This window comes from Saxophila tyrrhenica (genome assembly GCF_035928015.1).
Source record: "Saxophila tyrrhenica strain CCFEE 5935 chromosome Unknown scaffold_3, whole genome shotgun sequence".
NCBI classification, from domain to species: Eukaryota; Fungi; Ascomycota; class Dothideomycetes; order Mycosphaerellales; family Extremaceae; genus Saxophila; species Saxophila tyrrhenica.
In genome coordinates, this window is record NW_027041735.1 from 725,961 (window position 1) to 753,130 (window position 27,170).

Sequence of the window (27,170 nt, forward strand, 5' to 3'; positions counted from 1 at the left end):
AAACGTCATCGCGCGTTAAGCACGTGACAGCAACATTCTCAATCGAAGTTCTTCTCGCCATTTTAAGCATCCGCGCATCGCATGAATGGAAGACGAAATCTAGGCCTCGCGGAGCTGGGAAACCTGTTCGTCGGGCCTGCAGCTCTGACGGGCCTGACCAGATGGCGTTGCGAAGCGCCAACATGCAGAGCTGCCTCAGTCATGTCGAAGGCACATGATCTGCAGGACGGCCAGCGAAGCGCTTCAACTGTGCGTTGTGCGAACCGCGAAGGCAAAGTACCTTACTTTCAAGAACGGCAGAAGAGGTCCGACAAGACGCCGACAAGACGGCGAATGAGATGGAATCGCGTTCGTCTGGTGGTGACTGTCGATACTTATAACACACCTCTTGCATCTCTTCGTCTGGTGATCCGATCCCTGCAGCTCCTCGATCTAAGCCTCCTCCCCCTCGCAGCTATCTTCCGCACCTCCTGCTCATCATCAACGTAGAGGATTGCAGTGACTGCATTGACGATTTGAGCCTGGCGGATGCCTCTCGTTCTGCCTTAGACACTCCGACATTATTCTTTGTCTGACCTGGACGCACGGCAGGCGACCGGTGAAGCTCTAATTCGCCCCCATTCACCGGTCAAGGTGGGACTCCGCTTGAATCGGAGAGCCTTGCGCTTTTCTCGACGCTGGGGGACGAAAGCGCTATTTGTGGTGCATTCAAAGGCGAACGATCTGTCGGGAACCGTCATCTAGCTTCCGAGAATGGCGCACCGCCTGCGGTGAGACATAGCGACTCAGCTGTTGTGTTTGTACGCTCCGGTGAGAGGGTACGCATGCCTGAGGAGCGCCTCCAAACATAATGGCGGCGGCCGGCACCCTCGTCGCACGGCCTCGCGAGGAGGAAACGTACTACAACGACCTCAACCAGCTCCCGAACATACCGGGTTACCAGTCTACCGACGACCTCCTAATGCGGGCAGCGCCTGACGAAGACCTGCTCAGCAGCCACTCTTTCCGCCCCGGACATGCAGAGACTTCACCGAATTTATTCTACGATGGCGTCAGCTGGCAACTCTTGGGGAGTGTACTGTCAGACGGTGATGGAGACTACCCCATCTCGGATGCACCTTGGAACAACTTGAGGATCCATCAACCCGGGTTTCAGTCGGACGAGCTCTTTGGGCTGAGGTCTCAGCCCGTGGATTCGTCGCCGAGTACTGGCAATGGGAATGTTTTCACCCCAGGCTCATACGGAGAGGACCAAGAGAATGCCAACTCCGGCGGAAACAACTTTGCGACGTCGCCCAGCGACAGCTTCGTCATGGTCTCTAAGCCGTCACCGACGATATCAGGTGAACAGCTTTCCCGTGATGCAGCGCGGATGCACATTGGCGAGTCTCCAACTCGAGCGCGGGCTATTCCACGATCTTCCGGGCTTCCACATCCAACATACGAGTCTTCGACCGCGCTTTCACGGTCGATCAGCAGTGGTCAAGCCACCTACGCTGTTACACCTAGTCCTACATCTTCGGCGAGCTTCGACCAGCAATGTCCCGACATAGGCAATAATCTGTTTGTGGACAACACTTATGACGGTGGCTCGGCACATGCAACCTTGGTGTCAAATGCACACATGCAACAGCTTCTAGGAGGTCAAAGTACGACTGACAGTACACGACACCGTACGCTTCCTGCATTTCACCCATTCGAACATCCGGTCACAGCACCACACTATTCCCAGCATGGACATCCGTATGTCTACAGTCAGCAACCAGAGCTGTGGTACGGGAATGCCGTGGTCGACCAAGGGCCATCCCTACATATGCCATATACCGACATACCTCCCCATAGCGGCCCTCCATCCCAAGTGTATCAGCAATCGTCTCAACCGGCAGCACCAAACATCCCACAACACTTCCAAACGTTCGAGCTTCCTGCTGTTCCCAACCAGGCAGAACGTCAATGGCCGAGTGTGGTAGTGCCCTCGCAACGTTCACCGATCGACGCATCGGACTTCAGCACTCAGGAGCAACGCATTGTCAACCAAAGGATCAACGGAGGTCAGGAAAAGCGTACTGCTGTAGCTCCGAAACGACATCTCCAGGCTCTGGCGAAAGCTCCGCAACACGGGCCCGCCAGACCCCAAAACCAGCAGAATGGTGGCAGAATCAGAGGCGGGCGAAAGAAAGGGGAGCATCTTGTCGACGAAAAGCGGAGGCAAATTCACATAATGCGCAAGATAGGTGTTTGCTGGCGGTGCTCTTTCCAACGAGACGAGGTACATTTTTGTTTCACCCCTCCATCAAGTGCACGTGCTGATTATTTTGCAGTGCACAGGCGAAAACGGTTGCTGCCATCGCTGTATGGTGGCGAGCGAGAAGGGTACTCTGGTCTTCCACTGCAACCGGGAGAAGCTACCAGATCTCATCCATGATTTCCTGCCGCGTAAGTTGAGTATGACTTCGCCTCGTGAGCTACACGCGCTAACGCTCCGCTTAAGCCTCAATGACTGTGATGCACCAAAAGCAAGGCATTGAAGATACTGTCCAAGAGCAAGTCAAGGGCTGGGACTTTGCTCGTCCCATTGTGGTCGAGCTTTCTTGCGGGTACGGCCCTGCTCAGAAATGGCAGCTATACGAATTTGAGCCGACGTCCAATGATCTGCTGGGTCAATTGCAATACCTACAGGATCCGAATACAGGGCTTCTGAGGCATGTGCACAAATTCTCACCTCCCCTCGGCCTGGTCAAGCTCGATGGCAGCGACGATGCGCTGGTTGAAGGTTACCTGGACGAACTGCTCCGACCTGAATATCTCGGCGATTTGGGTTGGACCTGCTTCGAAGAGGAGTCGCAGGTGGATCCCGACCAGTTTCAAGCAAGGCTGCTCGATCAGCTGTGCTCACTCTATATCGCCACACAAGAGGCAGAGGTGAGTACTCCCCTCCTCAAAACATTCACCGGCACCTCATCTCACCCTCTCACAGCTCAAACTCGTCCTCAGAGACATCCTCCGCATGATGGTCATCACCTACATCATGGGCCACACCCTCACCATCCCAGACTCCCAACTCCCGCACGTCTTCTCCCACATCAGACACTCCGACTGCGGCGAACTGCTCCCGCACACCTCCCCTCGCCTCGCGAACCGGCAGATCAAATTCTACTTCGACGTCCTGCGCGGCGCCGTCTACACCAAAATGCTCAACTGGCAGCAGCAGATCCTCCGCAGCAGCACGCGGAAAGAGAAGCACTGGCTCTCATCCTTCTGCGCCATCCTCGGCTTCGCCATGGTGTTGGAGGAGGTCCAGCGCACGCTGCAAATCCAGGCCGACGCGAAGATCACGAAGAGCGAGATGACGGAGACAGCGGCGCTGTTCGAGGCGCGGAATGCGTGTTCTCGAATCGACGACCGCTTCGAACTGCTCGTGTATCTGTTCCAGGGCAAGTACCGCCACAAGGCTTGGACGCAGGGCAGTTTTGGGCCCGGGACGCCGTGTTATAAGGAGGATCTTGCTGCGCAGACGTTTTTGAGGAATGTTAGGCATTTGTTGGAGGAGAAGCGTGAGTCCTGCATCTTTTCAACGCCGTTATGTGCGGATGTGACTGTGATGCTGACACATGAGGCACAGGCGAACATCTGCAGTCACGCAAGGATGTGACTTTTGCGCAGCAGAACCATTGCTTGTATACGTCGCGCCTGGTGGCTCGGTTCTTGCTGCCTTTCTTGAACTTGCCGCCGAGCTGATGACGGTCGAGCACTTTGATGAAGCAGATACGATGCATGAGACTGACGCTTTTGCTGCTTTGCTGTGCTGCGAGACGTGAAAGCTACGACTTGACGATTGACGAAGAAATACCACTGGTAAATTGTACGCATGGGCTGTATGCAAACGAGGTAACTGGGGATGAGAGGGAATGCTCGCTGCTGGCTGTATAGTTTTCCGGGATTTGTAGCATTCATGTCTCCTTCTCCATGAGGCTTGTCTTCTGCTCTCGCTACGATGTTGAGTCGTGGTATAATAACATGCATACATGTACTTGCACAATCACGTGCGTCACACTCGCTCCTGCCGCCTGAGTCGCTAGCGTGTTGTGCTCGGAGGCTGGACGGAGAGTCCGCGGTTCCTTCAACCGACGTTGCGAGGGCCTCTTCCTCTTTGCTTTTACATCTCAGAGACTCCGAAGTGCTTCGTTTGTCTTATGTGTGTGTCGTGACGTTCAACGAGAGTCTTTGTGTCCTGTTATCTCCCGGCGTGAACGTGGACTCTCCGAACATGGCGCAACGACCTCGCCAAGACCCTGTCTCCTGCGAGAGCTGCCGCAAGAAGTCAGTACTTCTCTCTTCCGAACGTAGAACATGGTAGAGGACGTCTACTGACGAGCCATCCTACTGTGCATCAGGAAGCTCAAATGCAGCCGCGAAGTACCCTGCTCCAACTGCGCAGCTCGCAGTATCACATGCGACTATGGCGTCGCTAGACCAGTCGAACCCAGACCTTCTTCCAAGCAGGATGAACTTTCGGTCTTGAGGACAGACAATGCTGCTATCAAGGCGCGGTTGGAGAGGCTGGAGAGTCTTGTCTGCAATGGCGGCTCACCAGCTTCTGATGCTCCTGCGGAGTTGAACACCAGACCGGCGAAGACGAGGAGGTTGCTTGAGGGGGAGGCGCTGCCGTCGCCGGCGACGACGGTTTCGAATGCGAATGATGCTGAGGTTGCTAAGGAGTATAGGGGGGACTTTCAGTGGTTGGAAGGTGTTGGTAAGTGGCTTGACTCATTTCCAGCATGTAGGCAGGTTGGGGTCGCAACTCAAGGAGTATGAGACTGCGCATCAAAGCTGATCTGATGTCTTCGTCCAGGTTCCCAAGAGAACACAAGACTGCCACAACTGTCAACACCACTTCCCGTGCTGGTCGTTCCTTTGGAAGAGATCATCAGCCATGCACTGTCGGCGCCAGACCAATCTCAGCGAACCATCCTTCTTCCTCCGTATGAGCAAGCAAAGTCGCTTATGGAACGCTACATCGAACAGCTGGACCCCGTCCAACATCTGATTCACTGTCCAACAGTAAGGCGCGATGTCGACGAACTTTACAGTCATCTCATTCAAGGCCGTTCGGTTGAGCCGGGCCGTACAGTGCTTCTGCTTGCCATGCTGACTAGTATGGGCTCTTACTGGGGCATGGGAGGCAATGAGAACCCGTACTTCACTACTGGATCTGTCGCTTCGAAGGTCGGAATGTTCTGGCTGCGCACGGCTATGGATGTCCTTGAACATACGAGACGGTCGGCTTCTGCGAGTTTGGAGTGTGTTCAGGCTAATATCATTTTGATGTTCTTGGTGTATCACATCGAAGGCTTCAGTCCAAAGGTCAGAGCACTACACTTCGCAGCACTTGCGATGGCAAAGGACCTGCGGTTGCATCGAACCGACGATCCTTCGCTGCCCGTGGAAAAGTCGAACAGCTCCACCAAAAACATCGTGGACAAGGAGATGCGACGGCGAGTGTGGTGGCACCTGGCTGCCTCTGACTGGAGTCTGTCCACCAGCGGTGGACCACACGAAGGTACTTACAATGTCAACCCAAGACACATGAGGGTGAAGCGCCCTCGCAATATGTCTGACGAAGAGCTGGAGACTCTACCCGAAGACTTCGATACTCCTTTGTCCAGGCCAACAGTGATGTCGTACTACCTGCAACGAATCCGTCTATCAGAGATCTGCCGAGAGATAGCGGACTTTACCTGGACGTGGGATGGCGATCCGGAGAGCGTCAGCATCGACGACATTCAACGCCTGGATGCGAAGTTCGACCGCTACTTCGCCGAGCTGCCGACCTTCCTCCAGCTCGACGATTCCGCCCAAGAGACTGCGGCACTCGATCGACAGACTCCGCACATTCGACTGCAGAGCTACATCGTCAACCTCATCGGCAACGCCAGAAGATGCAAATTCCACCTCCCCTTTCTCCAACGAGCCTCCGTCGACAACACATATGCGTTCTCCCGTCAGGCCTGCCTTCGTGCAGCACGAACTCTAATATACATCAGAGACGGCCTCATGGAAGCTGACGCTGCCATGTGGATTTCCAACACTCGACTGTGCGGTTTGGTCCATATATCGTTCTATGGCACCGTCGTACTCGTGATGGATCTGATCTGCAATCGTGGGACGGACTGCGAAGTGCAGCGCAAGGAAGAGATTCAGACGGCGTGTGCCTCCCTCGAAGTGAGCAAATCGAAGTCACCCGCGGCTGCGATGTTCCTCGATTCCTTGCTTGCCGTGCTTCGGAAGCACAGGATAAACATCGAGAAAGCTCGACAGGACGGCGAGCTTGTGAATGGTCCAGTCTCTGGAGATGCTGTGGGCAGCAGTACCTTCGCTCCCGGCCACGGCAATGCGTTCTCCCACAGCGCGCCTCTTATGCCTGAAACTGAGGCGTCGTTCAGTGCTATCGACTTTGACAACCTCAACTCAGACGAGCTGTGGCAAAGCTTCATCGATATGGACGCCACCATTGACCCTCAGAGCTGGGATGCGTTGATGAATGATATTGAGACCATGAGTTCAAGGCGTATCTAGGCAGAACAGTAGTGAGCTGTGGACTTGAACAATACAGTGGATCTTGCAAGCTTGTTGGAATGCTCTGGTGGTGCTATCGAAGACGTGAGTTTGTGACCTCTTCGACAACGCCAAGAGATGGTCCTGTAGACAGAAAACGAAGACAACTCTGCACCTCCATTGCTAAATGTGAACAAACTCTGAAAGCTCTCTACTTGACACTACGACCTTTGTTAAACGTGAGTCGCGGGAAGAGTCTTAGATCCGTCTCCGAGCATTTCGGAGGGCCCGCGGACTGTCAGTAACGACCTGGTCACTGCTCATGATGTACTTAAAGGAGCCTTGTACCTGTGACCTCTTCAGTCGTTGACTTTCAAAGAACAGTCTTTCTTCCTTTCCTTTAAAGACTTCTTCGCCATCGATTCCAACCATGTCGGACCACGCACGCAGATCGAAAGAGATGGGCTCCGAAGCCGAAGAAGAGAAACACCATGAGCCGGAACTAACGTACGATGTCCTACCTCTCACACACACTGCCATGTCTGCCACTGACACGCAACAGTCTGCGATCCGGCCTCGCTCTCGCTGGCGCCGCGCTGGCCTACTTCGTTACAGTCGGCTTTCTGAATGCCTTTGGTGTGTTTCAAGAGTACTATACCACGGTGGTGCTGCGAGACCAGTCCAACTTCGAGATAGCCTGGCTCGGTTCCTTTGGCACGTTTGCGGTGTTCTTTTTCGCTCCATTTGCGGGCCTGTCGGCTGATAAATGGGGTCCGACGGTAAGTGACGTTGGGTGTTGCATGGCAGAGATCAAGTGCTGACTGAGGTTCAGATACCGATGGTTGTCGGGGCGGTGTTGCAGCTGGTAGCGATCTTCATGATTTCGCTGTGTGAGGAGTACTATCAATTCTTTCTTGGTACGCTCGATTCCACTCCTTCGAAATGGCGTCGTGCACTGACGTTCTCCAGCCCAAGGTCTGCTCCTCGGCGCCGGTATGTCCTTCATCGCCATTCCAGCATCAGGAATGTGTCCACGGTACTTCAAGCGAAACCGCGGCGTCGCACTCGGCATCTCAGTCTCCGGCTCGTCGATTGGCGGAGTTCTGTGGCCTGTCGCATGCGACCAGCTCCTCCACGAAGACGGAGTGAGCTTCGCCTGGACGATGCGCATCATTGGCTTCATCATGATACCGCTCCTCGCGGTTGTACTGATCACCGTTCGACCGCCGCTGGTGGCCAAGGCGGCCGACGGACAGGAGAAGCCGAAGCCAGATCGCAAAGAGCTGCGGAAAGAGATTGTCAAGCCGCCGTTCCTGTTGCTGTGCGCTGGCTTGTTTCTGGCTTACCTAGGCTTCTTCACACCGTTCTTCTACGTCTCTGTGTACGCCACGTCGCATGGAATGTCGCAGAAGCTTTCGTTTTACCTCGTGTCGGCTATCAATGGCGCTTCAACCCTTGGACGGATTATCCCTGGATTCCTGGCTGACAAGTACGGCCGCTTCAACATGCTGTTTCTGTCGGCCTTTACGGGAGGCATCGTCGCCTTTTGCTGGACCGCAGCGACTAGCGAGGCTGGTCTGATCGTATGGTCTTTAGCTTATGGTTTTGCATCGGGGGTAAGAAAACTGATCTCGCATTCCGAGACACAGAGAGCACAAGCTGACGTATCTTCGCAGGCTATCCTGAGTCTCCAGGCTGCCTGCGGCACAACTCTAGTCAGCGAGCACGCTGCCGGAGCGGCAATTGGAGCTGCCATGGGCAGCGTGTCACTGAGGTAAGTCCATGCCGATCGAAAGTTCTCGTGGTCCTCCGTCTGACCAGCATTCAGCGGGCTGTTCGGCCCTCCCATCAGCGGCGAGCTGGTCAAGCATGGCTACATCGCGCTCGCTGCTTGGTGCGGCTCCTCGCTCATGGCAGGGGGAGTGCTGATAGGCTGTTCCCGCTTGTGGCAGGACCGTCGTCTGACTGCTCGAATCTGATGTGGCGGAAAAGACGAGAGGTATCGCCATGGACGAAAGTGGAGATGTGCCGTAGGGAGTACTTCGTTGTAAAGACCTCCGTGCTGAGGGGCGGTTGAAGAGTCGACCAAGGCTCAGAGGATAGATTGTGTCACGAGAACGTAGCAATGGCTCAAACAATGCTGAGAAATTACTCCACTCAAGCGGTGCTCCCTTACCTCGCAGTCTTTTCAAACAAGTTCCTTATGCGTCGGCGCCGGCGTAAGCCCCTGCCACATCGATCAGGGCCATCCAGCAGAAGACCGCGAAGCACAGGCATGCCGATATCGGGAACTGCCCTCGATGTAAATTTGAACAGAGTGCTGGCCTTCGGTGCCAACCAAATGTCTCTGTTCTGGGAGAAACGGTCCTCTTGGGTCTCCTGAGCTGGCGAGCATGGGTCCTCAGAACTGGAAGCTTACAGACCATCAATCAGCAAGATCAGCCAAGCTCTGGCAAGTCATCTTATCTCAACCTGGGACTCTCAACCAAGTGCTCCTCAACCCTGACCAATACATCACTGACCGTGCAAGGCTTCGAGAGCACGCTGTCCACCCCAGCCGCGAGCGCCGCGTCTTTCAGCTCTTGGCGGACATTGGCAGTCACCGCGATGATAGGTAAATGCCTACTGATCTGGCCAGCGAGCTCGAATTCTCGGGTGCGTCGGGTACATTGCAATCCATCCATGACCGGCATCTCGATATCCATTAGAATCAAGTCGGTGCTAATCAAGTCGGCGTCTTTGTCTGAAGTAGAATGAGGAGGTTGCTCTATGTTCTGCGATATATTGCTCTTCTCGAGGATAGAGAGGGCTTCTTCGCCGTTGTTTGCGACTGTGACGGTGCATTGCGCGGTCTCTAGTTGTTTGGTCAGGATTCTTTGGTTGACTAGATTATCTTCCACAAGTAGGATGTGGAAACCTCCTTGATGTCGGTTTATCGTTCGCTTAGACTCGAGGCCCGGGCGGTGTGACAAGTCCTGTGAGGAGTGCGACGTTGTGCTAAATTCTAAGCTTCCAGCTCTGCTGATGGACAATGGCTTCGAAAGACGTCCTGACAAACCTGCTGCTGCTTCCTCGGGTGTAGCTACAGCTCTGGTTTCGATCCAGAAGGCGAAAGCCGAGCCCTTATCCGGGTGCGACGCGACACCAACTCCTCCACCTTGCTTCTCTGCGAGCTCTCTGCAGATATATAGGCCCAGTCCGCTACCGCCGTAGGTCACGTGAGTCTTGGGCGTGGCTTGGGAGTAACGATGGAACAGCCGTCCGATCTGTTCTGTAGTCAAGCCTGGGCCGGTGTCGTGGACGCAGAAGTAGAGATGGAGTTTTTTTTCTCGATCGATCAGGTCTGGCAATGTTATGTCTGTCGGCGAAGACCATCGAGGCTTAGGCGCGCAGCGATGGTCCCCATTCGGCCACTGGGCCCAGGGAAGTTCTGAAGGAGTTGTGTTCTGTCTTCTGTATGGCCACCGTCCAGGAACCGCTCGTCGACACGTCTTTGGGTCTCTCGACGGCCGAGGTCTCCGGTGAAATGCTATGGCCGCGTCCCGTGCCAGCGCAGCAGCGGAGTCATGATTGCATATACTGCTAGACAATGCGGCGAGGTCTTTACTGACCAGGCATTCTTTTCATCTTGATATCACCTTTCGAGAGCAACCGAAGTCCAGACCCGGCGCGAGGGCCGCTGCTGCCGTGAACAACTTCATCCATTCCATGTTGTACGCAACGACTGTGTAGACCACATCACATTTCCTCGAGATCGTTCAACGCGAAACTTGCGCGTGGTGATGGCAGCATAGCACCAAGATGCCAGCCGCAACAAGAAGCGCAACCAAGCAAGTGAAGCTCGAGGACGTGGGAGCGGGCGATGCGAGTGCTTCAAAATCTGCTGGGCAGAAACGCAAGGCCGATAGCCAAGGCCAAAAGGTTGAAGAAAAGAAGCCAAAGAGAAGCAAAACAGCGAGCGCGGAGGATGTCAATGAGGATGATGACATCATCATCATCAATCGCGCGCCCGTACTTGAGCTGTGGGCTGCCTGTGTAGCGCAGACAGTGTATCCTTCGCTGGCTTGGGAGACATGCCTAGGCGTAGGTGGCGCCATATCTACAATCACGGCGATATCAAAAGGACGCTCTATAGGTACGATGAAAAAAGCCCGATCCTGGTGAAGCGCAGGAGAAGAAGGAGAACCGCAAGGAGACGGCAGAGAAAGAAGACATTGATGAGGTCGAAGTGATGTCCTTTCGTCTCAACTTGGACAAGAACAAACAGGCTATGGTAGGTGGAAAGCCTAAGAAGGCGAGTGAGGAGACTCTCGGCAAGAAGTATGGCGGGTCGGAGCAGTACAATAGAGCGAAGAGCGCCTTTGAAGAGGCGTTGGCAGCGTGGAAGGGGAGAGAGGATGAGCTGGACAAGCAGGCCTTTGGATTTTACGAGGACTTCAGACCTTCGATACCGCCTGGACAGAAAGGGTGGGGTCGAAAAGGGCAGTTGAGGCTACAGACTGCGAAGGACGTAGTTAGAGGTTGATCTACTGGTATCCGCACGCAACGATTCAACCAGTCCGATGGTCAAGGAGTGGGAGCTCAAGCACAGCACTTCGATCTGCCGCTACGCTACAAGCGCTGTCCTCTAAAGCCTCGCCTTCTCGGTCGCATCGCTCAGCCACGCATACTTATCGTCCTTAAAAAACTCGTTGAATGGCTGTGGAGCTCGTCCGGAGATACAGCCGCCGTGGAGGATGTAGAAACCTTTGATGGCAGAGGTCGACAGAAACAACGGCGAGCCCTGCTGGTCGTCAGCTCGAGTTGCCTACGCAAGAACGTCGTTGAGGATAACGTACGCAGTTCGAGCAAAAGTTACGGTTGACTGTCGCGCCACTCTTGGTATTGCCGTCCTTGTACTCTCGGACAACGTCTTGTCCTTTCTTGAACTGCAGCTCCGCCTTGGTGAATCGATGGTTATGGGCGAAGGCACCTTAACGGCAGTCAGCTTTCGCAATCATTTTAAAAAGAGAACAGGTGATTCTTACTCCCACTGGCCTTCTTGCAGTTGTCACAGTGGCAAAACACTGTCCCCTTGTCAACCTATTTTGATGGGTTAGTAGATGTCTACACGGTGGAAACAACGATGGAGAGGTCTTTAGAGCGTCGCGCCGTGAAGTCCTTGGTCGTTGGACGGCTCCCGCAGAACCCTCAACGACTTACTCCTGTTACTATAACCTCCACCTGTCCGCAGTTGCAGGTCGACGTCTTGGTCACTTTCTGCTCTGGTGCTTTCGACATATTGAAGGATTGGGTTGATGAATTGATGGACAACAGTTGGTATCTGGTCCAGTCCGAGATGCAGTGTTCAAGGAGCCGAGGCTGAGTTTGATCGTACGTCATCTGCGATTGAAGGTAACAGCAACGAACATGCCGAGCAACTTCCAACGACTGAGTGAATCCACAGTGTACCCATTGTCATCCAGCTCTGGAACACGTAGTAGGTCCGGCATGTTACTCCATTGTCTTCGCTTGAAACAAAACGAAGGGCTGCCCGTGAATTTCAGCGGCTCGATACTTCAGAGGAGTACCTATGCCAACGAAAGATATGAAATGGTACAGCCCATGCTGCGAAACGGGCTTCAAGATGACTGAAAAGCAACATACCTCCGACACGCATGGATGCTCTAGTATGGAACGCATCGCATCGCAGTAGGACTTGGGTATCGTCAAGCCTCTCCCTGGTTATGGCATCCGTTACGAATCATCCAGGTACCATACTCTCGCGACTTGGGCAATAAAATGAAGCCAATGGTAGGCCTAGATTTCAAAAGCGAACTCCTCCATTTCCCATTGTGCCAGATTTTGCGCCGCCCAAGGTGCCTCTCCAGGACATGCCCGACAACATGACACCAGCCCCAGAGTGATGCCTCTCAAGTCCGCAGCATTCCGAGAGACACATGACATTCTTGAACACAGTACGAACCTTCGACCCTACGGTCATTGAAAGGCTATCGTCGGGTGATGATAAGCCCCTCAAGTTTACATGGACGTTGCCTCCACCATGAGGCCGGAACAGTCCCGGCCAGACCAGTAATATGAATTCCAATTTGATAAGTACACGAGGCAACGTTCCGGCCACGGGGACAAAAGAGCGTTGGATCCCCAAATTTGTCTGTCTTCCTTTCATTCCTCTTCGCACGCTTCCATCATCTCATCTTACACATTCATCTGCACGTGATTGTGCCAAGACTCACATATATCATGAGCCCATTCATGACAGACCGCAGTGAGGTCTCTCGGGACGTACAGGATGACAGTGTCCGATCAGCTTTCCCTAACATTGATGCTGACCCGTATACCCTCCCATCGTCGCTTGATCCCTTCACGATCACAACGTCTACTGGCTTCATGCCATTGCGAACGCCTATGGTAGACTCTCCACCGCTCTTCGAACCGTTGATGAAGCTGGTCAGTGATCTTCCCGTCGTAAAGCTTGACGGCTCGCCGGGCCTCCTGGCCAAGTACCAGGTCGGTCCTTCCATTGTTGAACATCATGCCTTGCCCGACTTGAGCGAGGCCATCGACCACCTGACCACTGCAGACGGCAAGCCGGATCTCACCGCCATCACTGCTGTCTTCCGCGAGTACGCCTTCATCGCATCGGCGTACCTGCTCGAGCCCTGCTGGGAGAGACAGTGCAAGGGCCTCGAAGGCTACGGTCTCGGTCGGCAAGTGTTGCCGAAATGTATTGCTGGACCATTGGTAAAGACTGCGAAGATGTACGCCTCACTATCCTCCATTCATCACAGAAGATGCTGATGATGGGTAGGCTCGACATCCACCCGTTCATGTCTTACGCTGCCGCCTACTGTCACTACAACTACAGCTTCGCAGATCCGGCCATTGGCCTCAATGAGTACAGCAATTTGCGTCTCATCCGAGCGTTCGAGACAGGATTGAATCCTACCTCATCTGAAGCGGGCTTCGTGTTGACCCACGTTGACATGGTCAAACATAGTCCGGGTCTCATTCGAGGAACAACCGACATTCTCGACGCCATTGAATCAGGCAAAGGTCGATCGGACGTCACTCATGGCCTCGAGATCATGTTAGAGACCATGCGTCGTATCGAAGGTAAGCACTGTCGGGACATAAGTGTATATCTTGCCTCACCGAGCTTTCTTGGTCTGACACTCTTTGCTCTTTAGCATCGATGGAGACGATGTGGGCCAATTCCAAACCAAAAGACTACACCACCTACCGCACCTTCATCTTCGGTATCTTAAAACAGTCCATGTTCTCGAATGGCGTCATTTACGAAGGCGAGAATGACAACGAGCCACTCTACTTTCGAGGTGAAAGCGGCGCCAACGACTCGATCATCCCCTTGATCGACAACTTGCTGGAGATACCGATGCCCGAAAACCCGCTCACGGACACGCTCAAGGACTTCCGAAGCTATCGCCCGAAGCCACATCGTGAGTTCCTGGCCTTTGTCAGGCGTCGAGCCGGCGAACTTGGCGTGCGAGAGTACTGCTGTGGTGACGTGGAGACGACGGTGCTGTATTTCCGACTACTAGATCACGTGCGCAGCTTCAGATGGAGGCACTGGTTGTTCGCACGGGAGTACATTATTCGCAGGAGCAGTCATCCGACGGCGACGGGAGGGAGCCCGATCGTTACTTGGTTGCCTAATCAACTGTTCGCTGTCATGGACCTCATGTCCGCTGTCTGGAACGAGATCGACCCTGAGGACAAGGAAGAGGTTCCTGCTTTCGTGTTCGAGATGATGGACAACGTCGAGGATCAACGGGTGAAGCTTCGGAGAGAGGTTGATCGCTGGTGCAGCGAAAGAGGAGTTTCAGTCAATTGACTATGCCTGAGCATCGCACGCGATGTCTTTCTACTCAACTAGACTGCTCGGTTGGTAGCATGGTCACTTTCGCCACTCTCTCCAAAAACTCATTCAAATACGCAGAATCCGCCAGTTCCTCCACACGCTTCAACTTCGTTCCATCTTCAGTGAACGACAAGATCATAATACACTCCATCTCAAACGGCCCAGCCGGTGTCTCGGCGTAGTTGATGGCGTGGATCACGCTCTTATGCGTCTCTGCATCGTGCGTTGTCTGCAGGACCTCGAGCTTTTGTTTTGTTGTTAGCGCACACACAGCATATGCCCACGGAAGAGACTTGTTACCTTGTAGTCGGTCCACAGGGCCTTCAGCGACGTATAGAACTCTCTGAACTCGTCATTGTTGCGCGGCGGGTGACCAAGCGTGGTTGGCCGGAGGTGGTAGATGCAGTCGTTAGTCCGCAGTTGGATGTTGGCCTCGATGTCCCATGCTTCTTCGATCTTGATGAATTTGGCAGTCAAAGACTTCTGGTTATCCAGGTTTGAGGACATGATGTCGATTGGTGTTTGATCGAACGATGACGATGGCCGGCAGGGCGTTCATATAATGTCCATCTTTCTGATCCTGGTGTCCTCGTGTCAACACTACGGCCGATGCATCTGACACCTTTGGCCTGACTGAACGAAAGCCGCTTTTCTCCGATGAACGTGTCTCAAGCTTTCAATTGGGGAATTGAAGGTAGCGAAGCTTCAGCTCTGACAAGCCTCGCAAGCGATATGCGAGGGAGATATGCTGTCAGCTTACATCACGAGCCGACAGAGCGAAAAGGGTGAGAATATTATGTAAGACGTGCCTCGATGGCAGAGGATGGAACGAGAACGGAGATATTCACCGTGCAAAGCAGTTGTGAACAATCGGAGTATCGGGTCACTGTCCAGATCTGGTCAGTAGTCAGAAGCGAAAGCTTGCTTATCGTAAGGACGGTATTGTTGATGTGCTTGATGTGACTACCGGGACGGCCGAGGCCGTATTTGCTAGTAGAATCGCTTTGCTTTTCGAGGATGGGCGGGCAGTTCTCCAGACGGTCAATGTTGGGCTGAGGACGAATCCTTCGTGGTTCTTCGCGAAGACTGTACGCCATATGACCTGGGTAGTGGTGACAGAGGACGGCGAGATATCCAAGTAGGACTATTCGAAGACACTGCAGGAGCAGCGAGGACCCTCGAGCTGAAAGGGAAAGTAGCAGTAAAGGCTGAGAGCAACATTGTGAAAGACTTACTCTAGGAAAAGACTGCCAGAAAGACGGTTGACTAACCCCAGGCATTGACTGGCCTTTCGGGGGCATACCTACCTTACCTTTTCTAATTAGGTGATCTGTTGTCTTCTGAATGTATACCATCAGCTGTTGTTTCCGCCATCAAGGAGGCGAAAGCAATAGTGATACCGCAAATCCAAGGATCAAATTGCCGCCCACCTCTGCGAAGGGTATATAGCTTGTAAACTTCATGACCATGTCCAACACCTACTTCCCAACCACGATCGCTTCTGCACTGTCCTGTTCACCACTCCCTACTGGACTCTCCCACCCCATCTCTCCTTTTCGTCCCTCTCACCCCCTACATAAACGCCTTCGCAATTTGAAAGAGTCCTCCGGCATTCTCCATCAGCCCACCTCCTCCCCCACCACCCCCAAACAACCCTCCCAATCCCCCACTACTCCCTCTAGAGCTATACCCCCCATACCCCTCACTTCCGTAATACCCACTCCCCATCCTCCTCCCCCCACCGCTAGACACACCAAACTGCCTCGCCAGCCCCGAAATCGCCCCACCCGCACTCAACAACGGCACAATAATTGCAAAGAAAGCCTTCATCGGATGCCTTCTCGCATAATACCACAGCTCCCTAATCATCCTCCTCAACTTATTATACAGGTAACTGATATACCCCTGCCGCGGACTCCGCTTGTAATACGAACTCCCCGATCCTCCACCCCCGCCAAACCCGAATATCCCGCCCCCGCCTCGTGAAGAGCCGCCCCGCCCGTTGTCGAAGATTCCGCCTCGCGAGGAGGTGTGGTGCGAGCTGTGTGCTGGGCGGACGAAGTAGGATTTACTGGCGCTCGAGTGCGCGGAGCGTGTGCTGCGGGCGGGGGAGTGGGTGCGGTAGGCGCGGGAGTTGCGGGCGTGGAGGTCGGAGGAGGAGTAGGAGCGGCCGCCGTCGAGGAGGCCCATGGTTGGGGTTTGTGTTCGCGGGGAGGTGTGCGCCTTGTGAGAGGGTGGGCTGTTATTGGTTGGTCGGTTTGTTGGTTGATCCGCGTGAGCGGAAGGGTGTTGCGTCGCACGATGGCCTATTCCGCGCGCAGTGCTGTGGTGTTATGAGAAGGTATAGGCATGAAGACGAGGTTGTTGAACCGGCCAATGCGAGCGTCTCAAAGGACTGGTGGAGCAGAGCACTCACCGCTGCCAAAGTGGGCGGTTGGGGTTTGAGGGCTGGGCAGGGTTTGCCTTGCGCCTCTAACCAATTCTGGCTTAAATCACATGCAGCTCGGAGAGAGCAAGAGAACACAACACGAATGGCATTTCACCAATGTTTGAATGCCCAACGGACTATGCATGACCATCGGAAAGTGCTTCTCAGGCTATGGACTTAGGTGTCAATCGCTCACACCGGTCCACTATGCTTTTCGTGCCGCTAATCGACGCCCAATGTTGCCAAAGCATACGGCGCTCACGAACAGCACGCTCGCGATCCAAGTAGCAATGCCCACGGATTCCGGACTGAAGACTCCGAGGACGAGCTCTTCGCTTCCTGAGGCTGTGGATGCGGAGCTGTTGGCGCTCAAAGCATCCCCACTGCGCGCAACGAGGCCTCGCAAGACCTGCGCCGGTGATGGCGATGGTACCAAGGCAGGGTTAATGCCCAGTAACACCATTGTGCCGAAAATCGAGAAGGATGATGATAGGATGAACCCAGGTGGCGAGCGGTCGATCAAATACCACAGCGCAGGATTGGCGAGCGCCAGAGTAAGCGACAGCTGTAACGTCGATTGCCACGGTAGTTTGCGGATGGCGAAAGCGATGCCGACAAAAGCTCCAATCGCCCGTACAACGTCCATCCAGCCATCCAGGCCTCTGTCTTTCCGTTCTCGGTCGTCCACAGCTTGGGCGTCGTCGTCCTCTCCTTCTGACTCCCAGAATTGATCTATCCATGGTAATGCCTCGCCCAGCAGCACACCTGCTAGTCCCCACATTGCGAGGTATGTCCAGCCTCCACGGTTCAAGTCCACTCGTACGGGTGCCACACCACGGTGGTCGTGTAGATGTGTGATCATCAACGCATACCCCACCCCAATGGAGAACATTGTGACCGTCCTCGCAACAACCGGCAGCACCAATCCTCTAAATCCTCTCTTAGGCATGTGATGTGGTCTTTGCTGAGGAGGCGCTGCGCTCTTCCGTCTTATTTGCGTCCCCTTCGACCCATTCTGCAGCACCGCGTCGGGTATGTTCGCTCGGGACCAGTCCATCGAGCTCTCCCTGCTCACTGGGCTTCGCTCAGCGGGCGTCTGGGCACCTGTCCCAAAGGGAGTCGTGCCGGTCCATGGTGTGGCATCGCCATGCCGTGCAGAGGTAGTGCGTTCCTCTCGCTCGGGTGCGTAGCCGGTGGGCTGGTAGATGCCGAATAAAGTAGAGCTCGTCAGATTGAGAAAGCTGCGAGATTTGCTCGGTGTTGTGCTGCCCTCCATCGCAGTAGCCGGCCGACTCTGTGCCGGTGTGTTCAGGTATGAGGAAGGGAAGCCCGTCTGCTCGGCGGGAGGTGTAGATGGAGCCGAGGGCGGGGGAGAGGACAGCTCGAAAGGATGGCGAGGTTTGGGTTTGAGGACTATGTTGTAGTCGCTGTCTTGGTCATCGTGGAGAGCAGGACGGCTCATGTTTGACAGCGGAAGCGGAGGCGGCTGAAACAAGGTTTAGGTCACGCGAGGCTGCTTTCTGCTTAGTTGGGAGCGGCAGACGTCAGAGCGTTGAACTAGAAGAACATGGTATTTTCCAGACGAAGAGAAGGAGAGGAAGGAGATGTTGGACTTCCAAGAGGCTGAGACAGCAAAGTGGAGACGGGGGAATCACATGCTCGCTCGTGCGCTGCTGCGAAGGTCAGACGCTCGGAGAACAATGGGAAGACTTTCATGTGAAAGCCAGTCAAGCGAGGCGGGAGCTGGCGATAGCCGAGAATCTGCAGGGTTTCTCCACACTCTGCGGCGGGCGGAAAAAAGTTCCTACATCCAGACGACTGGACATATCGAAGACAACATCACGCTCGATCATGGCGGCGACAACAGACGCTCGTCCGGAGCGGACGGCGCAAGTCAGAATACACTTGACGACACGCAGCGATGACATACAGTTGCCGGAGACTGGACCTATCCTCGTACCTACGGGTAAGCCGTGGAGCATGTGAAGTCGTTTCGTGTGCGGTTACTAACGCTGGACAGAACTACGTCGCTACCAACTGTCTACCCTTGTGAACCGGCTGCTGGAGACAACACAACCCGTGCCTCTCGAATTCTTGATCAACGGCCAATTCTTACGGACCTCTCTCGATGAATTTCTCACCCAGAACGGCATCAGCGCGGAGACGACGGTCAACGTCGAGTATGTCAGAGCGCTAATACCGCCGCTGCATGTTGCGTCCTACGAGCATGACGACTGGGTATCTTCTGTGGACGTGCTATCGAATACCGCAAAGGCGATCCGGATGCAAGAATCCAAACGAAAGGCTCTCTATGCGCCACGAATCCTGTAAGTTGATCTATTAAACAAGCGCACGGACATGTGCTATCTAGCTCGGATGACCTCTCCAATACGCTTGCTGACTCTTCCTGAAGCTCTGGATCCTATGATGGCATGCTCAGGATATGGAACGAAAGTTCCGAAGTGGTGGCAACAGGCACAGCGCACACGTCCGCCGTGAAAGCTGCGAAGTTCCTCACACCGACTGTAGTTGTGTCTGCAGGCATTGATCGTACCGTTCGGATATGGAAACACGACTATGCCGAGACTGGCTACGAAAAGGGCTCTCTGGCCCCAACACTCGAGCTTTACGGACACAAGTCATCCATCGAGAACCTCGCGGTCCACACTCGAACTTCCCGCATTCTATCCGCTTCTTCAGATCACACCATCGGGCTGTGGAGCAACCGAAAGAACGACCTCCCTGCAGCAGCTGAGTCGCTTCTACCGATCGCCAACAAGCGCCGCAAGCTTTCGAACGCCCAGCAATGTCCCCAACGAGGACCGTTGAGCCTACTCCAAGGCCACCAGAGCCAAGTCTCGGACGTCTGTTTCGACGAGAAAGATGACACGGTCGCTTACTCGTCCTCTTGGGACCACACGGTCAAGACATGGGATCTCACGACAAGTGCATGCGTTGATACCAGAACTACGTCGCAGAGCCTGTTCAGTATCTGCCACCTCTCCGATGCAGGCCTTCTCGCCACCGGAACCTCCGCACGGCACATCAGCCTCATCGATCCGCGAGCATCTGCTACGACCATCTCAGCCATGACATTACGTGGACACACCAACGCCGTCGTCTCACTCGCCGAAGACCCTAGGTCACCCCATCAACTAGTGTCAAGCAGCCATGACGGCACATGTCGCGTCTGGGATCTTCGCTCGGTCAAGCAGGGATCTGGTACTGAGCGGACAGGAGAGAGCGTGTATGTCATCGAACGAAACAGTGCGAAGGGTAGGACGAAACGACCGGAAGCGGGTGATGGGGTGAAGGTGTTTGGGGTGTGCTGGGATAGTACTGTGGGGATTGTGAGTGGTGGGGAGGATAAGATGGTGCAGATTAATAAGGGGGGGGAGTGAGGATGAACGCTGAGTTGCACAAGCATTGTTTGCGCTACAAGATGCGCGACGGTACCCGACCAAGCCATTTCCCTTTCATCTTTACCGCACAGCCAAGTCGCTCAGTCATAGGATCCGCGTGCTCCAGCATCAGCATCAGCAGCCGCGCCCACCTCACCCTCACCATACCAGCTTCTCGAACCGCCTCACCACCAAACCCTCACCCTCGCAAGGCCTTCTCACGGCTCGTCTGCGCTCACGCCGCCAGCAAACTTCGCAGCTTCTCGTGCGCTCAAGATGGGTGCAGCCAGAACACCTCCTCTCGAGCTTCTGCAGGGTGGATGACTGGGTGTCGATATCCATCCAGCCTCGAAGTCTCATTGTGGAACGGAGTCTCTATCACTGTCACCACCGGACATCCGCGTGGCGAAAGGCTCTAAGCGCCGTCAGCCGATAGTCTTCCATTCCCATCTCCCTCTCTCATCGTCCGCACACTCCGCTTTCTGCTCAAGAGAACCTAGAAACCCTCACAGCTCAATCTCCACCTCCCTGGTCGCAGGATAACTATGGCATATAAAAATCCCGTTCGGCCTATCCCCTTCCGGCCCGTAGACCTGCCCTTTCAACAACTTCACTTCACAGGTCCCGCACATGGCGCTCCGGCAGCCGAAGGCGGGTTTGAGACCGGCTTTCTCGGCGAGCTGGAGGATGGAGAGTGGGGGTGTGTCTTTGCCGGACCAGGGGACCGTGATGTCGGATTTGGTGAAGTGGACTTGGGCTTCTTCTATGTCGGAGACCATGGTTGTTGTAATCTTTTCTAAGGGTGGATTGGATGGGGATGGGTTTTTGAGTGTCCAGAGATCCGCGATTTAAGACCCTCGGGTTCTCCGATTTTTGGGCAGTCCGTTAGTGAAAGTCGGTCTTTGTAGCAAACAGTGACCTAGACTTCGAAAAGAACTACCAGGAGTAGCATGTCGTCGATACTGTATGAGTTCGGCAATAGTCGGTAGTTGAATCCCTGCTCAAGCTTCCCGATGCCGATGCCGATGCCGACTTCATCGCGTCTACCAGACTTCAGCACCTCATCATCCACCAATACACCCAACGCTTACCACCTTCCACAAGCTCCACCATGCTGACCTCCCGAACCCTCGGCTTCCGCAGCCTACCTAAACTCACCAACACCTGGCGACGTCTAAACTCCACATACGAACCTCCGACAGCACCCAAGAGCAATCGACACGGCAGCTTCTACCGCACCTTTGGTTCTCCGGTCATCAAGAACTTCCTGATTGCACTATGCACTTTTCAGGCGATCTACTGGCCGTGGTTGAAGCTGGAGAGCATTGAGATGAAGAAGAAGGGGGATAGTGAGTTGAGGATGGCGGAAGGGAACTTGAGGAGTATTACCAGCGATGGATGAGGGCCATCCAAGGGCGTAATACAACATCGCCGTAGCTTCATTGGCTAGCAACAGGATCAGATTGAGGGGCGCGCGAGGGTGTGGTTCATTACCATTGTGGCAGACTCAGTTGACCCGGATGGGAAATGGTGGATCCGGACTCACTGGCAGAGGCCACGGCCTCAAAGTTGCATCTAAGTGCCACACAGCATTCTTTCTCTTTCAACATATCACATCCATCACTATGCTGGGAGAGCGCTGCCTGTTCCGACTGCTATGCCGCCTCCACCTGGCCTGGCGACTGTCACGGACGAGGCCAAAGCCAAGCGATCCTGTACCGTGCGATCCAAGTTTCAACTTCTTCGGCCTCCCTCCTGAGCTACGGAATCTCATCTACGAGTTCATGCTGGCAGACTGTCCGAGGGAGTACTGGTTGGACAGCGACCAACCCTACCTTATTGTGCCCCCAATCCTACAATGCAATCATCAGATCTCGCGCGAGGCGGCTGGATACTACTGGAGATCAGGACGATTCGACTTTGTCGTCAAGTTCGACGAGATGGCGAAATTTGCGCAGCTGTCGAACTTCATTGGCCGTGATGCGACGAAATTTCTCTTCGCCAAAAGTGATGTCTATATACACCTCCTCTTGCCTCGAGACAATGCCAACTATCAAGACTTCAAGAAGCACGCCGTTCTGGGCTGTCTGTTCGGCTGTGGGTTCGGCTCAACAGACGCCACCCGGAAATGGCATTTCGTTTTCCAAGAAGTCGATGTGACGAATCTGGCTCAGTACGTTATCACGGAGTCGTCGTCAGGCTGGCGAGGATCAAAGGCCATAGCCGCACGGTACAAAGCGTTTCCTGCCGAGTATCTTCCGCTCGCAACCCAGGTGTATAAGCAGCTGGAAAATCAGTTGACCAAGGTTGGGAAGGAAGTCATGGAACATATCTCTACAGCTACTGGAGAGGGTCACCTCAGTCCACTACTCCTTTCGTCCAGTTATTGAACATCATACATCGGACCCTCCCTTGGATGCTGCTTCAGCGCTCTCCACGGGTGGAGGCCTTTGCAAAGGAGCCGGGTACCTTTCCAGCGTCAACAGGCTCACTAGCAAGCTTGCAGCAGAAATATACGTTGTGATCCTCATCTGTCCGGTGAAGGCCTGGCCAAAGACCTTGGCAACAAGCATTTGCTGCTCGGGCGCGAACGAGGCAATGTGCAGCGGCGATTTGAGCAATGCGGACATGTCAGCTGGACTGAGAGCATTTGCCAGCGCGTCTGAGTGTCTGATCCCGCTGTTGAAGACGATCACGCCTGTTGCCAGGCCGATGCTGCCGCCGAGCGAGCGCATCTGCGTGAGGGCGCCTTGCGTGACGGCTGTTGCACAAAGTCAGCTTTGCTACGGTCTTGGGTGTTTCTCTGACTCACCGATCCATTGTGGTGCAACCTGAGTCTGCGCGATGATGGTCACGGCCGGCATTGCCAAACCGAACCCGAAACCAAGGAACACTTGGAAGCCAAAATGCTTCTGTGGCGTTGGACTGGCATCACCAAGCGTTGTCATGAGGCCGTAGCCCAAGAGCTGAAAGGCTGATGAAGCTACCAAGACGTACGACGTCCGGTTGTGACGTGTGTTGACACCCCCACCGACGAGGGAGCCGACGGCGGAGGAGACCATCATTGGCAGCAGTTTGACGCCGGCGACGACTGGGCTGTTGGCGTCAACTATTTGGAAGCGCTGCGGGAGGTTGACGATGGCGATGTAGTAGTTGAAGCCTGCGAAGACAGTGATGCTGTTCTTGGTCAGCTTGCTGTCAAAACATTTCTGCGATTGACTCACAGTATAGCGGCTCCCACGACTCGTTGGCGGAGCACGCTCATGGGAAAGACAAGCTGCACGGTCCATTGTGGATGTGCCGCGAGACACTGCTGCCATGCGAAGAAGGCCACGAACCCTAGGCCCGAGACCACCAGGCATGTGATTATGGTCGGGCTGCTCCAAGCATAGACGAAAGCGCCGCCTTCCTCCAGTGCAAATATCAGCAGGACCGATGCGGCCAGCAGCAACATACAGCCGAGCACATCGATCCTTCTGAAGGAAGCCTTTGAGAACGCCTCAGTCTTCTCTCTCGGCCATGCCACCAACAGCGCCACCAACGCCAGCCCACCGACCGGAAGGTTGAGATAGAATATCCACCTCCATGTATCGCTCGTCGGATCGTTCGCAATCGCGCCGGACAATATCGGGCCCAGAACACCAGACGTCACCAGCACCATCCCAACCGTCGCTCCTATCATCCCCATCTTAGACGGCTCGACAATTGTCAACGCAATAATCATCGTCATGGAGTATAGCCCACTTCCTCCGATCCCTTGCAGCGCCCGAAAGATGATCAATTGCGTCATATTCTTGCTCAACCCGCACGCCAACGAGAACGCCAAAAACAGCGAAAAGGACGCGACTTCCACTGTCTTTTTGCCAAAGATGTCGCTGAAGCGGGATATGATGATTGCGAAGGCCATGTAGGTGAGGAGGTAGGCGGTGAGGACCCATGTTGAGGAGTCGAAGTCGTCGAATTGCGTGGCTATGGTTGGAAGGGCGACGGCGACGATGGTGGTGTCGAGGAAGCTGAGGAAGAGGCCGAGGAAGAGGGAGGTGAGGATGAGGTTGCGTCGCCAGCCGGCGAGCGTTGGGGTTTGAGGCTTGTGGGTTTTTGGGGGTGCGATGGGAGGCTGTTGTTCGATGTCCGCGATGGGTGTCGCATCGTCGCTGATCTTCTCGTCCTCCGATGATGGACGGGTGGGCGTGACTGCCAGCTCGGATTCTTGCTTGGTGGTGGACATGGTCAATTAATACTAAGCTTATGCCTAATCGTATCGAAACACACTTGCAAGTAGAACAATTCCCTTCATACCATCAACAAGTCTTTATCAAACCCTCGCCATGGTTTCCCGATCCGGCCATAGTGCGCGAAGGCAAACCATACGCCCGAAACCGATTCCTCCTCTGCTCGTGAGCAGCTCGAGATTCGTTAGCAGCGTTGCAGGATTCTGGGAGCACTGGCACAGTGGGGAAGTAGGCGTTCTGCTTCCGAGGGTGGTCGGAGGGTTGATGCTCCGTACGGACGTAACGACCTATACCGCCTGGGATTCTTTGGCTGTGGACGATTCACTGTATATGCTTGGGCCTGATGGCTCGTTTTGAGTGACTCTTTTATAAAGAAGTCGGAGATTGATTAGCGGAAGACGTTGGAACGGACGGATGAGCGGTGCTCGTGGGTGTGGGAATGCGAGTCTGTTCGTCTGGCGCAATAGGGAATCATGAATCGTGATACTGTGAGCTACCTGATCGATCAAACAGCACAAGCCGTCGCACTGGACAATCCAACAGCCCTCTTTGCATTCAGTCTCAAGTCCGTTCGTCTCCATCATCAGCAAGATTCTCCAACCTACCCTCCGACCGCATGCGACTATCGAAGATATTGTTCGCAATCATCATACCCAACGGCACACCGCCGACTGGATGCTCTCCGTCACATCCCTCCCTCGGTCCTTGGGCTGCAAACCAATCCATTTCTGCGACCTGCTTGTACTTGGAGCTTCCATCTGGATGTACTTGGTATTGTTGCTTGTACTTCTCTGGCCGCGGTTGGTTGTTGTCTATGCCCTCATTTGCTGCTCCTGCTTCATCATAATCCACAAAGACAGTCTCGCCGGCGAATGCGTCAAAGTTCCAGTGCACACCAAGCCAGATGCGCGACATGCCGTTGGAGAAGATGGCGTCCTTGAGAGATTTGAACTCGATAGGATGGAGTGTGCGGACCTCGCCTGGCTGGTCTTCGATTGCCGTGGCCGGCTTGTAGGGCTGGTACAGAGTGCGTGAGATGCCGTTGAGCTCGTCGGAGACAAACTTGAACTTGATATCATCGTTAGCATCGTTCCTCGGATCTTTCGGTTCTGGGTCCGGACGCTGTATTGGCGACTGCGAGCCATTCTCTACTTTGACAAAGTCTTGGGAAGCTCTCTTTGCGTCTTGCTCTGCTCCCGGCCCTTCGACATTCCTCGGCTTCAACTTCTTGTCCCCACGTTGATCGTAGAAGAGACGGGCCATCTGGAAAGCGGCGGCAGCGAACGTCGCATGCCCAGACGGATAGGCTGGGAACGGGGGCTTGAAGCCACCTTCATTGCTGTTCGTGGCAGGAGCACCAAGGACTCTCCAAGTAGGTCTCCCATGGCCATCAGGCACTGGTCCCGTAGGGTCTGCTCGGACTCCGGACAGAGGGCGCCAGAGTTCGTACTTGTATTTGTCGCGCCAGCAGAAGACGCCAGCATCGGCCATGGCGACATTGACGAGGGCCAGCAGGCGGATGAATTGGGCGTTGTTCTCGTCCGAGTTGAGGCCACCAGATGTATCCTGCATGTCGTACGCGATCTGTTTGACGATCTGGTTGTAAAGACGAGGAGGAGTGCCGATCAAGTTGGCACCGTCGTAGGCCCAGAAGAGACCACGGGCTGTTTCAGCGGGACGACGCTTGGTTGTGGCGATTTCTTCGACGCCGCCCATGCGGTGGACATCCTCTACAGCGTGAAGGTATTCCAGATCATTCCCAGCGGGCGCGCTCCGCGGGTCGGTCATAGTTGGAGGTTTGGAAGGGACAACAGGAGGATCTGCGATCTTGATATCCTGGGTCGTCGCAAACACAGCCGCTGTCGTTCCATAGCGCGGGCCATGGTACGGACGTGTTACCTTGTCGCCCCTTCCCGGGTCATTTGGGTCCACCGGACGTAGACGAATGGGGTGAGATGGATCGTCGTCAAAATAGTATGGAGCATTTGCATTCGGAGTGTAGTTGCCAGAGTCCACGCCAGGCTCAGCAGCTTTGGTCTCAAGTTGTGCAAGGATCACGTCGGCGATTTGTGTACCGAAGATGTAAGCTGCTGAGCGGAGGTTGATTCCATTCGCCTGCAGGTAAGACCGTGCGGTGGTGTCAACGAAGTCGCTCAGCGCTCCTGCGGCTTGCAAAGACACACCCGGGTCCCTCTTGTCGGGAGCTTTGAACAGCTTCTGGAGGACTGTGATCGCTGCCCCAGCCACTGCAGTCTTAGCATGGGCAGCAAGTTCTGCTGCACTACTGGTGGGACTCGCGGGTCTTACGCCAGCGTCAAGATACGGCTCGAACTTAGAGATGAATTCAGCCTTCTTGGCCGGATGGTCATCGTACGGAAACACAGTAAAGTACGCATCGTGCACGGCAAGATGCAGGATGCCCAGGAACCGGGCCGTCAGAGGAGGTCCACCCTGGGGTCCACCGATCGTGTGGGTAAGCCGAACCAGGTCGAGTGCCACATTGTTCCAAAAGAAGACGTAGTTACTGTTGTAATCTCTCTTGCCACCTCCTGCCGGCAGTGCTTCCACGACCTGCGGGAGGACGGGCAGTGACATAGTGGATGAAGGAGATCTCTCTTGACTGTTGATTTGAGAATGTATGGAATGAGGTTGGACTAATGCTTGGGGATTCG

General features: G+C 54.6%; 14 protein-coding genes across 14 annotated transcripts; 8 read left to right on the plus strand and 6 right to left on the minus strand.

Moving 5' to 3' along the window:
* Nucleotides 1–850: 850 nt before the first annotated feature.
* Nucleotides 851–3,738, plus strand: LTR77_002211 (uncharacterized protein; the record flags this gene model as incomplete). Its single annotated transcript, XM_064799470.1, has 5 exons — nucleotides 851–2,269; nucleotides 2,322–2,436; nucleotides 2,492–2,922; nucleotides 2,978–3,554; nucleotides 3,623–3,738. The coding sequence occupies 5 exons, from the start codon at nucleotides 851–853 to the stop codon at nucleotides 3,736–3,738; spliced, it is 2,658 nt and encodes an 885-aa protein (XP_064662225.1).
* A 529-nt stretch (nucleotides 3,739–4,267) lies between these two features.
* Nucleotides 4,268–6,576, plus strand: LTR77_002212 (uncharacterized protein; the record flags this gene model as incomplete). The annotated part of the gene is made up of 3 exons (XM_064799471.1): nucleotides 4,268–4,320; nucleotides 4,395–4,753; nucleotides 4,853–6,576. 3 exons carry the CDS (start codon nucleotides 4,268–4,270, stop codon nucleotides 6,574–6,576), a joined length of 2,136 nt encoding a protein of 711 aa, XP_064662226.1.
* Nucleotides 6,577–6,985: 409 nt separating this feature from the next.
* On the plus strand, nucleotides 6,986–8,534 carry LTR77_002213 (uncharacterized protein; the record flags this gene model as incomplete). The annotated part of the gene is made up of 6 exons (XM_064799472.1): nucleotides 6,986–7,062; nucleotides 7,118–7,334; nucleotides 7,388–7,472; nucleotides 7,525–8,171; nucleotides 8,232–8,329; nucleotides 8,384–8,534. 6 exons carry the CDS (start codon nucleotides 6,986–6,988, stop codon nucleotides 8,532–8,534), a joined length of 1,275 nt encoding a protein of 424 aa, XP_064662227.1.
* A 483-nt stretch (nucleotides 8,535–9,017) lies between these two features.
* LTR77_002214 (uncharacterized protein) lies at nucleotides 9,018–9,961 on the minus strand (the record flags this gene model as incomplete). Its single annotated transcript, XM_064799473.1, has 2 exons — nucleotides 9,018–9,898; nucleotides 9,928–9,961. The coding sequence occupies 2 exons, from the start codon at nucleotides 9,959–9,961 to the stop codon at nucleotides 9,018–9,020; spliced, it is 915 nt and encodes a 304-aa protein (XP_064662228.1).
* Nucleotides 9,962–10,356: 395 nt separating this feature from the next.
* Nucleotides 10,357–11,080, plus strand: LTR77_002215 (uncharacterized protein; the record flags this gene model as incomplete). The annotated part of the gene is made up of 2 exons (XM_064799474.1): nucleotides 10,357–10,638; nucleotides 10,706–11,080. 2 exons carry the CDS (start codon nucleotides 10,357–10,359, stop codon nucleotides 11,078–11,080), a joined length of 657 nt encoding a protein of 218 aa, XP_064662229.1.
* A 102-nt stretch (nucleotides 11,081–11,182) lies between these two features.
* LTR77_002216 (uncharacterized protein) lies at nucleotides 11,183–11,835 on the minus strand (the record flags this gene model as incomplete). The annotated part of the gene is made up of 4 exons (XM_064799475.1): nucleotides 11,183–11,338; nucleotides 11,394–11,527; nucleotides 11,583–11,637; nucleotides 11,758–11,835. The coding sequence occupies 4 exons, from the start codon at nucleotides 11,833–11,835 to the stop codon at nucleotides 11,183–11,185; spliced, it is 423 nt and encodes a 140-aa protein (XP_064662230.1).
* Nucleotides 11,836–12,798: 963 nt separating this feature from the next.
* LTR77_002217 (uncharacterized protein) lies at nucleotides 12,799–14,410 on the plus strand (the record flags this gene model as incomplete). The annotated part of the gene is made up of 3 exons (XM_064799476.1): nucleotides 12,799–13,316; nucleotides 13,367–13,671; nucleotides 13,746–14,410. The coding sequence occupies 3 exons, from the start codon at nucleotides 12,799–12,801 to the stop codon at nucleotides 14,408–14,410; spliced, it is 1,488 nt and encodes a 495-aa protein (XP_064662231.1).
* A 34-nt stretch (nucleotides 14,411–14,444) lies between these two features.
* On the minus strand, nucleotides 14,445–14,944 carry LTR77_002218 (uncharacterized protein; the record flags this gene model as incomplete). The annotated part of the gene is made up of 2 exons (XM_064799477.1): nucleotides 14,445–14,681; nucleotides 14,738–14,944. 2 exons carry the CDS (start codon nucleotides 14,942–14,944, stop codon nucleotides 14,445–14,447), a joined length of 444 nt encoding a protein of 147 aa, XP_064662232.1.
* A 2,126-nt stretch (nucleotides 14,945–17,070) lies between these two features.
* On the minus strand, nucleotides 17,071–18,327 carry LTR77_002219 (uncharacterized protein; the record flags this gene model as incomplete). Its single annotated transcript, XM_064799478.1, has 1 exon — nucleotides 17,071–18,327. The coding sequence occupies one exon, from the start codon at nucleotides 18,325–18,327 to the stop codon at nucleotides 17,071–17,073; it is 1,257 nt and encodes a 418-aa protein (XP_064662233.1).
* Nucleotides 18,328–18,716: 389 nt separating this feature from the next.
* Nucleotides 18,717–20,266, plus strand: YTM1_1 (ribosome biogenesis protein ytm1; the record flags this gene model as incomplete). The annotated part of the gene is made up of 3 exons (XM_064799479.1): nucleotides 18,717–18,831; nucleotides 18,886–19,192; nucleotides 19,279–20,266. 3 exons carry the CDS (start codon nucleotides 18,717–18,719, stop codon nucleotides 20,264–20,266), a joined length of 1,410 nt encoding a protein of 469 aa, XP_064662234.1.
* Nucleotides 20,267–21,377: 1,111 nt separating this feature from the next.
* On the plus strand, nucleotides 21,378–21,668 carry LTR77_002221 (uncharacterized protein; the record flags this gene model as incomplete). The annotated part of the gene is made up of 1 exon (XM_064799480.1): nucleotides 21,378–21,668. One exon carries the CDS (start codon nucleotides 21,378–21,380, stop codon nucleotides 21,666–21,668), a length of 291 nt encoding a protein of 96 aa, XP_064662235.1.
* Nucleotides 21,669–21,891: 223 nt separating this feature from the next.
* LTR77_002222 (uncharacterized protein) lies at nucleotides 21,892–22,656 on the plus strand (the record flags this gene model as incomplete). The annotated part of the gene is made up of 1 exon (XM_064799481.1): nucleotides 21,892–22,656. The coding sequence occupies one exon, from the start codon at nucleotides 21,892–21,894 to the stop codon at nucleotides 22,654–22,656; it is 765 nt and encodes a 254-aa protein (XP_064662236.1).
* A 3-nt stretch (nucleotides 22,657–22,659) lies between these two features.
* Nucleotides 22,660–24,494, minus strand: LTR77_002223 (uncharacterized protein; the record flags this gene model as incomplete). The annotated part of the gene is made up of 3 exons (XM_064799482.1): nucleotides 22,660–23,027; nucleotides 23,079–23,443; nucleotides 23,491–24,494. The coding sequence occupies 3 exons, from the start codon at nucleotides 24,492–24,494 to the stop codon at nucleotides 22,660–22,662; spliced, it is 1,737 nt and encodes a 578-aa protein (XP_064662237.1).
* A 565-nt stretch (nucleotides 24,495–25,059) lies between these two features.
* On the minus strand, nucleotides 25,060–27,093 carry LTR77_002224 (uncharacterized protein; the record flags this gene model as incomplete). The annotated part of the gene is made up of 1 exon (XM_064799483.1): nucleotides 25,060–27,093. One exon carries the CDS (start codon nucleotides 27,091–27,093, stop codon nucleotides 25,060–25,062), a length of 2,034 nt encoding a protein of 677 aa, XP_064662238.1.
* Between the last annotated feature and the right edge of the window lie 77 nt (nucleotides 27,094–27,170).